Here is an 11,727-nt window from a genome sequence, read left to right on the forward strand (position 1 = left end):
TAACCCACTGAGCCACCCGGGCGCCCCCCAGTCAGGATCTCCTTCCACAGGCCACGAGGATGGCGACGTGTGGCCCAAGCTTCAGGTGCTAAGAAGAGTCTAGTGGCGGTGAGCTGGGCCCTCACCTCCGGCCACCCTGAGTGCCAGGCGCAGGCCTCCCAGGCACACGCAGCAGGCATGGCCCCCACAGCGCCTCCCCGCCAACCCAGGGCCCGGGACGGAGGTGCCCGACATCGCCGCGGTACTGACTGTGAACGCCGCTCTTCACAGGGTGACTGTCTGTCGAGACCAGCAAAGGGCCCTTCAGGGCTAAGGCAGCCGACACCCCACCTGGCTTCTGGAACACCACGTAGGCTACCTGGAACCCCTGGGGGAAGAAGGAGAGAGGTCAGAATGCCAGGGCCCTTCCCGTCCTCCCAGTCACCCAGCACCAGGGATGCCACCTGCCCTCAGCTTGACTTGCTGCCGGACCAGGGGATGTGTGCTGGGCTGTTCTGCCACAAAGATAACCAGAAAGTGATCGGTAATCCTGGGGAGAGACAGCCACGCTCCTGATCTTCCCACTGGTGCGAGAAGCGACCCAGGCGAGGTGAGACACTCGGGACCTTCCTCCCAGCTATGGGAGGGACTCTGTGAAAAGCGAGCTCACCAAGCACCACGGGCGGACACCAGTTCACACGCGCTATGCCCGGAGCAGGTGCCTCACGTTTCCTAAGGGGAAACGAGACCAGGCCATGGGGCCTAGGGAGGCATGGACTTCGGCGGACTTCGGGAGCTCAGAGAGGCTTTCCCCCAGGATGCTGGGAAGAGCTAGGCAAGAAGCTAAGGGATGGTGGCAGATGCAGGGAAAGGAGCAGGGCGCCGTCTGCCCAACAGGCATCCTCAACCACACAAGCGAGGACTGGCCTAGGACCACGGGGACCGCTCAGCCGCCCTGCTGTCACCCTGCCACCACCGCCCCACGCACACCGCGGACGCTGTCCCAGCCCCACCGCGCGCCCCATGCGAGCAGACCGCAGAACTCGAATGTCTACCTGAACGGGCGTGGGGTGAAAAAACTTGGACTTTGGTTCCTCTGAGCGGTCAGCAAGGTCCGGCTTCTCCTGTAAGTCCACAGACTGGACGGGGCCGCAGGGAGAGAGGAGGCGGGCCAGGCACTCCTGCCGAAGCGGGGGCAGGGGGTTGGGGAGGGGGGAAGCTCAGCATGAGAGGCAGCAGGGCCTTCTGGAACCCCCTCTGCCCAGGGCAGCACCACTGGGGGCGGGGTCTCAGAGTCCATGTCTGCCCAACGAGGGGGGCGCACACACAGGCCCGGGCAAACCACATCCTCCTTGGCACCGTCCCAATCCTGCCTCCCGTGGCCCAAGACGTCAATCTTGTGAATTTTCATGTTCAAAACTCTGAGCAGAAAACCACAGCGCCGCTGGCCAGGGGATGTGGGAAGAAGGAGGCAGAGTGCGAGACAGAATCCAGGTATAAGCCTTTTGGGGCTTTGCTGGAAGCACATGCCCAGGACGGGTTTGGTTTGTCCCTGAAAGGGCTTCCTCACTTTGAAAGGCCATCTCGCTGAAAGATCAGTCCTTCCCTACCAATTTCTCTGGGTGAGTGATCCCCAAAGTAGGACCAGGTTCTATTACAAGAATAGGTGAGGACGTTTTGGGGGTTATGCAGAACATTCTGATTTTAGGAGACAACCAGCTAACTTTTCCTCCCCGCAGCAGCCATTTAAAACTGAAGTTAAATCAATGTTGTAGTTGCTGGACTCAAGCTGGTGGTGACCCTTGGGGGCGGGGAGGGGCATGAAGGGATTTCTTGGGCTCAGGTCATGTTCGGTTTCTGGGTGCTGAGTACACGGGGTGTTCCGTCTGTGAAATGGAGCGAGCTGTGCGCTAGGGCCCAGGCCCTTCTCTGTATACACAATACGGTTCAGGAAAAGGTAAAAAATGACGCCCTCTCCTCTGCTTCTTTCTCTAGAACAATCTTTTAGAAATCAGTGTTTCTTTTTTGAATCCCAAGTCGTCTAAAATCCAGCAACTCCCTTAGTTTCTCTTCTATAAAGTTATGGAAGGCAAAACTTCACTGCTTTTTGTGAAAGAAAGTTAATGTCTGGATAGATTGAGAAGTACTTTTATCTTCTTATATATTTTCTTATGGAGATGTATCACTTTTATAATCAGGGAAAAACATGTAATTCAAACAATTCTGGGTAATAATAAGCTTTGAGCTCCTCAGAACTATAGCTTTTAATTTTTTTTTTAAGTTTATTTACTTATTTGGGGGGTGAGGGACAGAGGGAGGGAGGGAGAGAGAATTGCAAGCAGGCTCCACACTGCCAGAGTGGAGCCTGATGTGGGGCTTGAACCCATACACCACGAGATCATGAGACCTGAGCCGAAACTCAGAGTCAGAAGCTCAACCGACTGAGCCACTCAGGTGCCCCATAAAACACAGCTTTAAAAAGCCATTTCCGGGGCACCTGGCTGGCTCGGTCCAGAGTGTGTGACTCCTGATCTCAGGGTGGTAAGTTTTTAAGACCCATGTTGGGTGTAGGGATTCCTTAAAAAAAAAAAATTTTTTTAAAGCCACTCCCTATCAAGAGACAGAGGCAGACCTCTAGATTCTCCCTTGGGGCTTCAGTTAGATGCTTCCAACTCACCACTAAGGACTTGGTGAAGGCCAGTGGGAGCCCAGCCCTGCCTGGGACTCCTGGCCAGCCCTACAGGTTCCCTCCCAGACACCCACTCACCTCTGTGCAGTATGGGGGCACGTTGAGGACAAAAAGGGTCCGCTTCTGAGGCCAGGAAGACTTGGTGCCTTCTCGAACTCTGTGTTCTCTCACATAGAGGTAGTGAGAAGCCTGCTGCTTTTCCGAGAACTTGATCGGGATGGCTGGACGGAAAATGGGGGCGGGGTGGATGGCGTGAAAGTCAAGTTCACGCTGTCCCTTTCTAGTTCTGTCTATCCATTCCATCACTGAGCCCTTCCCCTAGGCAAGGCCTGTGCAGGAATTGGAGAGTGAACAAACAGAGAACCTGCCCAGGAGGGGCTCCCAAGCTGGTGGGGGAGAGAATGTAAACGGGCAATTATTACAGGTGGGGAGCGAAATGAGAGGGGAGTTCAAACCCTGCTGCTCTTGGGGTCAACACTAAAATCCCGACAATGGCTGGAGCCCTTGCCAGATCCTGACCACCTTTCACCTCTTTCCATCCCCTCTTTCCCCAACCACTATGTGGGCCCACCACTCCACCTTCTCCCTATTCCTCAAGGAAGCCCAGACTTCACCTGTGCTCACACATTTCCCTTTACCTGAAACATCAACTCTCCTCCCTCCACCCGTGCTTCAGGTTTTCTTTTTAAGTTTATTTATTTTTAAGATTAAAAAAAAAAATGTTTATTTTTTTTTTTTAATTTTTTTTTAACGTTTATTTATTTTTGAGACAGAAAGAGACAGAGCATGAACAGGGGAGGGGCAGAGAGAGAGGGAGACACAGAATCGGAAACAGGCTCCAGGCTCTGAGCGGTCAGCACAGAGCCCGACGTGGGGCTCGAACTCATGGACCGTGAGATCATGACCTGAGCTGAAGTCGGACGTTTAACCGACCAAGCCACCCAGGCGCCCCCAAAATGTTTATTTATTCTTGAGAGAGAAAGCACGAGCGGGGGAGGGGCAGAGAGAGAAGGAGACAGAATCCGAAGCAGGCTCCCAGCTCTGAGCTTGACAGCCCGACACGGGGCTCTAACTCACGGACCGTGAGATCATGACCTGAACCAAAGTCAGATGCTTAACCGAGCCACCCAAGCACCCCTTAAGTTTATTTATTTTGGGAGAGAGAGAGAGAGAGAGAGAGAGAAAACGAATGGGGGAGAGACAGAGAGGGAAACAGAGGATCTGAAGCAGGCTCTGTGTTGACAGCAGAGATCCCAATGTGGGGTTCTAACCTACAAACTGTGAGATCATGACCTGAGCTGAAGTCAGACACTTAACCAACTGAGCCACCCTGGCTTCCCCTATCCTTCAGGCTTTAACTTCCATGGAGAGCCTTTCATGCCAAGTTAGAACCACCTGCTCTGTGCCCTGCCAACACCTCTCATGGTCTCTAAGCCTCCATCTGTGTGATCATTTGGATAATCGCTGACATTCCTGTAATGCTAGGGACTGTGTTCTGTTCTTCTCACCACCTCCTTCAGAGCACAGTACCTGTGCTCAGGAAGCTCCCATGGGAGCGGGAGATGGCAATCAACAAGAAAGCACATAACAAGATTCTATCAAATATAAAAGAAAGGGGAAAACAGTGCAGGGTGGTCGGGTGGCAGAGGCCTTTAGACAGGCCATCAGAACGGCCTCCTTGAGGAACTGACATTAAAGCCAGAAGGCACAGCTGGGTGAGGTAGAGGAGGGCACAGCAGGTGCACAAACCCTGAGGATGTAAAGACTTTGTTGTCTCAGAGGAACAGAACAAGCTTTAGGTCAGCCAAGCCAGAACGTGGGGGTGGGGGGTCCACACAAATCAATGGTAAGAAGTCTGGATTTTGTTTTAGGTGCCGACTCGTAAAACCACTGGAGTGAGTTCTGTGGGTATGGAAACACAAGTAAGCCTGTGAGGCAAAATACTACTTCTGTCTGACTTTAGAAAGAACATTCTGGCACCTGGGCGAACGGTACGCAGGGGCAAGAACAGAAGCATGAGAACCGATTAGGAGGGCACAGCCAGGTGACGGCTGACAGGGGCCAGACTAGGAATCGCAAAGAGATGATAGGAAGTGGCTGGGCTCACCTGCGGGGCGGGGAAGGTGGAGGTGTGAAGACGGACACGGGTTTGTCCTGGGGAAGAGTGTGGACAGACATGGGTTTGTTTACCTAAGGGAAGCGTTGCCCCAAATGGGCTCATCCCTGGGGAACGCCGCCAGACGCAAGCAGGGCGCAGCATCGAGCTCGCGGACCTCGGGGCCTCCGGGACTCACACCCAACAGCGCGGCCGCTCCCGGGGTCCCCTTGCCACCGCCGCCTCCCGAGCCAACTCCCGGAGAAGCCTGGCCATCCCCGGACCCGCAGCTCCTCACCTGAATACCCGGGCGGGCTCGGAATCCCCTGCTCGGAGCCCTGCGCCCCACGCTTCCTCCTGCGCGCCACCATCTTGCCAACCGGAAGCTGCGGGGGCCGCTGGGAGTTGCAGTTTGGCGCTCGAAGCCCGACCGTTTCCATGACGACGGCGCCGCGTGCGGGCCCGCCCCCTTGGCTCCAGGCCCGCCTTCCCGCCCTAGTAGTACCTTGAGGGCGCCACGTTTGTTTGCTCTGAGTAAAGTCAGCACGTAAACGTGCGAGTAAAGGTCCGGATGAGGATGGAACGCCACCATCCATCCATTCCAGAAATGGCAAAGGAGGCCCCATTGAAGTTGACCGTTTTAACTAACCATTTTTTAAGTGTACAATTCAGTGGCATTAAATACGTTCTCATTATTGTGCAAACCGTGTTCAATATCCATCTCCAGAATTTTTTATCCTCCCAAACTGAAACTACCCGTGTCCTCCTTCCCCCAGCCCTTAGTAACCACCCCCTCTATTTTCTGGTTGTTTTTTTTTTTTTTAATTTGTTTTTTTTTTAATTTAATGTTTATTTATTTTTGAGACAGAGAGAGACAGAGCATGAACGGGGGAGGGTCAGAGAGAGAGGGAGACACAGAATCTGAAACAGGCTCCAGGCTCTGAGCTGTCAGTACAGAGCCCGACGCGGGGCTCGAACTCACGGACCGTGAGATCAGGACCTGAGCCGAAGTCGGACGCTTCACCGACTGAGCCACCCAGGCGCCCCTCTACTTTCTGTTTCTATGAACTCGACTATTCTAGCTAGGTACCTCATATAAATGGAATCATACAATACGTGTCCTTTTGTGTCTGGCTTATTTCACTTAGCATGTTTTCTTGATTAATCCACGTAGTGGCATGTCTCAGAATTTCCTCCCTTTTTAAGGATGAATAATATTTCATTGTACGTATAGATCATATTTTGCTTATCCATCTGTCTACGGACATTTGGGTTTTTCTACTTTTGACTATTGTGAATAATGTTGCCGTGAAATGTTCTATACAACTTCGTGCAGACATATTTTAATTTCTCTCGGATATATATCTAGGAGTAGAATTTCTTGATCATATGGTAACTCTATGTTTAACTTTTTGAGGAACTTCCAGACTGTTTTCCAAAGGCTGCATCATTTTAAAATCTCACCAGCGGAGCATGAGGTTTCCAGATTCTCCATATCCTCGCCATTATTTGTTATGCCTCTATTTTGATCATAGCCATTCTAGGGGATGTAGAGTGACATCTTATTCGTGTTTTTTTTTTTTTAATGTTTATTTTTGAGAGAGAGAGAGAGAGAGAGAGAGAGAGAGAGAGAGAGAAAGAGCGAGCAGGGGAGGCACAGAGAGAGAGAGGGAGCCAGAGAATCCTAAGCAGGCTCCACGCTGTCAGCATAGAGCCTGACTTGGGGCTCGAACTCACAAAATGTGAGATCCTGACTGACCTGAGCTGAAATCAAGAGTGAGATGCTTAACCAAGCCACCCAGGCACCCCTCTCATTGGGTTTTGATTTAAATTTCCCAAATGATTAGTGATGTTAAGCACCTTTTCATGTGTTCATTGGCCATTTGTGTATCTTTTTTTACTTTGAGAAATGTCTACTCAAAGTCTTTGCTCATGTTTTATTAGGTTATTTGTACTTCCATTGTTTCATTGTAAGAGTTCTTTATCTCTCCTGGATGCAATTACCTCATAAAATATATGAATTGCAAAGATTCTCTCCTATTCTGTGGGTTATCTTTTCACTTTCTTAAAGGTATTCCTTACAGCATGAAAGATTTTAACTTCGATGAAGTTAAACTTTTTTTTGAGAGTATCCGTTGTCTTCACCATTTGTTAAAAAGACTGTTCTTTCCCTGACTGAATTGTCTGGCACCCTTGTTGAAAATTTAATGGACAGATATATGAGGCTTTAATTTTGACTCTCCATTCTATTCCATTGGTCTGTATGTCTATCCTTATGCTAGTATCATAGTGTCTTGATTACTGTAGCTTTATAGTTAAATTTTGAAATCAGGAAGTGTGAGTTCTTCAACTCTCCTCTTTTTCAAGACTGTTTTAGCTACTCAGAATCCCTTTAAATTCTTTCAACAATGCCTTGGAGTTTTCAGAATATGTTTTACGCTTATTTTGTTAAATTTATCCTATTTTATTGTTTGATTCAATGCTAAGTGGAATTATTTTTCTTAATATGATTTTTTAAAATGGTATCTCTGTGTGATTTTATTTATTTATTTATTTGAGAGAGAGAGAGCTTGTGCTTAAGTGGGGGGAGGGTCGAGGGAAAGGGAGAGAGAGAATCTTAAGCAGGTGCCACACTCAGTGAAGAGCCCAATGAGGGGCTTGATCTCAAGACTCTGAGATCATGACCTGAGCTGAAATCAAGAGTTGGATGCTTAGCCAACGAAGCCACCCAGACACCCCCACCTCATGTTAATAAGATTATTTACTCGCTCATTTAAAAATTTTATTTATTTTGAGAGAGAGAGAGAGAGAGAGAGAGAGAGAGAGAGAGAGAGTGTGCGTGCACAGGGGAGGGGCACAGAGAAAGAGAGAGAATCCCAAGCAGGGTCCATGCTGTCAGGGCAGAGCCCAATGCAGGGTTTGATCCTACGAATTGTGAGATCATGACCTGAGCCAAAATCAAGAGTCAGACCCTTAACCGACTGAGCCACCCAAGTGCCCCTTAATGTGATTTTAAGATTTTTCATTGTAAGTATATTGATTGATCTCGTATTCTGCAACATTGCTACGTTTGTTAGTTGTAGTAGTCTTTCAATGGATTCCTTAGCATTTTCTGTATAAAGACCACGTCATCTACCAAGAGAGATCATTTTACTTTTGTCTTTCCAATCTGCACGCTTCTCTCTGGAACTCCCCCACTCCTCCCTCCCCACCCCCAAACTCCCTGGCTAGAACCTCTAGTGCAGTGTTAAACTGAACTGGTAAAAGCAAAAACAAAACAAATAAACAAGCAAACAAACAAACAAAAAACCACCCCAAAACAACCACAAAAAAGAAGGGGTAAAAGCAGACGCCCTTGTCTCTGGTCTTAGAGGAAACACTTTCAATTTTTAACCCAGGGATTCTGGGTTCCGTTGTGACCAAGGAACACACTGTACGATCTCAATTCTTCTCCATCTGTTGAGATTTGTTTTATGGGCCAGGATATGGTCTACCTTGGCATATATCCCATGGTATTTGAAAAGAGTGTGTCTTCTGCTGTTGGGTGGAATAGTCTTTGTTGATTGGATCCTGTTGGTTGATGGTGTTAAGTTCTACATCCTTGCTGATTCTCTGTCTCGTTGTTCTGTTGTTGCAAGGGGTGTTCAAGTCTTCAAGTGTGGACTTGCTATTTTTTCAATACTACCAGATTAGCATCACACGTTTTGCAGCTCTGTGATTTGGTAAATACATATTTCAGATTATATCTTCTTGGTGGGTTGACTCTTTTTCTCACCATATAATGTTCCCCTGTCTCTGGTAACTTTCTTTGCTCTGAAGTCTAATATATCTGATACTTATATAATTGCTTTTGGGGGACTACTTGTATGATATATACTTTTCAATCCTTTTACTTTCAACCTTATATCGTCATATTTGAAGTGAGTCTCTTGCGGAAGCATATAGTTAGGTCATGTTCTTTCATCCACTTCACCAACCTTTCCATAGATATATTTAGACCATTTACATGTGATACACCGTACTTAGTGATCTCAGTGATCTATGTAATCTCCCATCTTATTTTTTTTCTGCCTTCCTGTGGGTTACTTGAACATTTTTAAAGGAATCCTTTTTATTTTTTTATTTTTAAAAATGTTTATTGGGGCGCCTGGGTGGCTCAGTCGGTTAAGCGTCCAACTTCAGCCCGGGTCACGATCTCGCGGTCCGTGAGTTCGAGCCCCGCGTCAGGCTCTGGGCTGATGACTCGGAGCCTGGAGCCTGTTTCCGATTCTGTGTCTCCCTCTCTCTCTGCCCCTCCCCCGTTCATGCTCTGTCTCTCTCTGTCCCCAAAATAAATAAACGTTAAAAAAACAAACAAACAACAAACAAACAACAAAAAAAAAATGTTTATTTATTTTTGAGAAGGAGGGAGGGGCAGAGAAGATTGGAGACCCAGAATCCGAAGTGGGCTCCGTGTTCTGAGCTGTCAGCACAGAGCCTGACGTAGGGCTTGAATTCACAGACTGTGAGATCATGACCTGAGCCAAAGGTCAGGATGCTTTTAACTGACTGAGCCACCCAGGCGCCCCAATCCTTTTTACTTATTATTTATTTATTACATATTTACATCTGTAGTGTTTTGGTTGTATTATCTTTTTTGAGTGGTTGTTCTAAGAATCTCATCGTATATACTGGTTACCACAGTATATTTTTGTTGACATTTTACCATTTTAAGTGTAGAAACCTCTATTCCCCTCTCGCCTTCCCGTTTATAAAGTAATTGCCTTAAATATTTCCTCTATGGACATTTCCTCTATGTACATCAATATTATAATTTTGGTTTCAACCATTAACCACAATTTAGAAAACTCATGGGAAAGATATTTTTATTGACCCATAGTTTTACTATTTCTGTTGTTCTAACTTCCTTTCTAGAGAGACAAAGTTTCCTTCTTTTACTTTTTAGTTTTTAATTTTTAATTTTATTTTTAATATTTACTTTGAGAGGAGGGCACAGAGAGAGAGAGACAGAGAGAGAGAGAGAGAGAGAGAGAGAGAGGCAGAGAGGGAGGGAGAGAAAGAGAATCTCAAGCAGGCTCTGCACTGTCAGCGTAGAACCCGGCGCAGGTCTTGAACTCACGAACTGTGAGATTGTGACCTGAGCGGAAATCAAGTTGGACACTCAACTGACTGAGCCACCCAGGCCCTCTTCCTTTTTTAGTTTTTCCTTTAAGTTTAGAGAAATTTAAAGCCATTATTTTAGGGTAGGTCTGCAGGCAACCAATTCCCCTAGTTTCCCTTCATCTGAGAATGTCTAGGTTCCCCCTAATCCCTGAGATTTTTCTTTGCTGGACACAGAATTCTCAGTTGACACTTTTCTTTCACTATGTGAAAGATACACCACATTCTTCTCATCTCACGGTTTTTGGTGAGAAACCTGTCACTCACATTGTTCTTCCTTTCTAGGTAAGGTGTCATTTTTCTTTTGCTGCTTTAAAGATTTTTGGCTTTGGCTTTTCACAAGTTTGGCTAGGATGAGTCTTGGTGTTCATTTCTTTAGACTTCCTTTGAGATTTTCAGAGCGTCTTGAATCTATAGGTTTAAATCTTTCGCCATTTCTGGGGAGTATATGGTTATTATTTCAACTACTTTTTCAGCCCCGATTTTTCTTCTCTCCTTCTGGTACTGATGATGACACAGATTTTAGATTTTTTGTTATAGTACCATAGGTCCATTGTGCCCCCACCATCTTTTTTTAAGTATATTTCCTCTCTGTTCAGAGTTCAGATTTGGTCATTTCTATTGTTTTATCTTCAAGTTCAAGGATTCTTTCTCCTCCATTGCTTCTTTTTTAGTAATTACACTTTCCAGCTCTAAACGATTTCGATTTTCTTTGCTGACCGATTTTTTTTTCATTTATTTCAAGTGTGTTCACAATTACTTGTTGACACTTTCATGACGGCTGCTTTTGAATCTTTGCCAGAGAATTCTAACATCTCTGTCATCTCAGTGTTGTCCTTTCCCCTTTGAGATTCTCCTGACCTTTTCTAGGAGTGAGTTTTGACTGAAACATGGACACTTGGGGTTGCTACGAAGACTGAATCCCATTTCATCTTGTTAACGGCACACCTCCTCCGATAGGGATGGAAAGGCACCACTTAATTACTGCCAGGTTCAGGTTCCTTGCTTGATGTCTGCTGATGCCCAGGGTGGGAGCGCCTCCCAGTCGCTACTTTGTGGGGTGAGTCCCATCATCCATTACACCTCTGCTTACAACACCCTGGTTGGGAGGGGCTGGGGGGGCCTCATTTCTCAGGTGGCCTCCCGTGACACCGACTGCAAGTTCCAGCTCCCTGCCTGGCCTTCTCTGATACCACCCCAACAGGAATTTTGGGGTGTCCCCAGTACAGCCTAGCTAGGAGAGAAGCCTAGGTTCCCAGTTTGGCGTATGTTGGCAAAGTCAGGGTGGTTTCTTCTGTGGTTTGGCTGGAGTTTTTAGTCTTGCTAAGCCATCCCTATTCTGGCCCTTTTTTGGGCTTTTGTCTGCTTCTCCAGCACTGGCCGGGAGATGTGAAGCAAAAAGAAATCCATGGAACTCGGTGCAGGTAATCTGCTTTCTCTCCACCTTTCAGGCTTATGCTTGTTTTATATAAAATTTCCAGGGCTGGGGCGCCTGGGTGGCTCAGTCGGTTAAGCGTCCGACTTCGGCTCAGGTCACGATCTCACGGTCCGTGAGTTCGAGCCCCGCGTCGGGCTCTGGGCTGATGGCTCAGAGCCTGGAGCCTGTTTCCGATTCTGTGTCTCCCTCTCTCTCTGCCCCTCCCCCGTTCATGCTCTGTCTCAAAAATAAATAAACGTTAAAAAAAATAAAATAAAATTTCCAGGGCTGTATTTAGTGGAAAGGATAAAGGTAAGTTTTTCATCCCACCTTTCCAGAAGAGGAGCTGTTCCACTTTTAATACCATACTAAAACCATGTGAAAATG

General features: G+C 47.4%; 1 protein-coding gene across 1 annotated transcript in view; it reads right to left on the minus strand.

Annotated features, from left to right (window-relative positions):
* The window catches only part of RRP7A (ribosomal RNA processing 7 homolog A), a 7,805-nt gene extending 2,585 nt beyond the window's left edge, over nucleotides 1-5,220 (minus strand). The window contains exons 1-4 of the mRNA XM_027070580.2: nucleotides 5,062-5,220; nucleotides 2,747-2,889; nucleotides 1,035-1,160; nucleotides 250-367 (exon numbers count right to left, since the gene is read on the minus strand). Of these exons, the coding sequence (XP_026926381.2) occupies nucleotides 250-367; nucleotides 1,035-1,160; nucleotides 2,747-2,889; nucleotides 5,062-5,203 (529 nt within the window). The 5' untranslated portion in view covers nucleotides 5,204-5,220. The remainder of the gene's footprint in view (nucleotides 1-249; nucleotides 368-1,034; nucleotides 1,161-2,746; nucleotides 2,890-5,061) is intronic.
* Nucleotides 5,221-11,727: the final 6,507 nt, after the last annotated feature.

The sequence above is a fragment of the Acinonyx jubatus genome, chromosome B4 (genome assembly GCF_027475565.1).
Source record: "Acinonyx jubatus isolate Ajub_Pintada_27869175 chromosome B4, VMU_Ajub_asm_v1.0, whole genome shotgun sequence".
NCBI classification, from domain to species: domain Eukaryota; kingdom Metazoa; phylum Chordata; class Mammalia; order Carnivora; family Felidae; genus Acinonyx; species Acinonyx jubatus.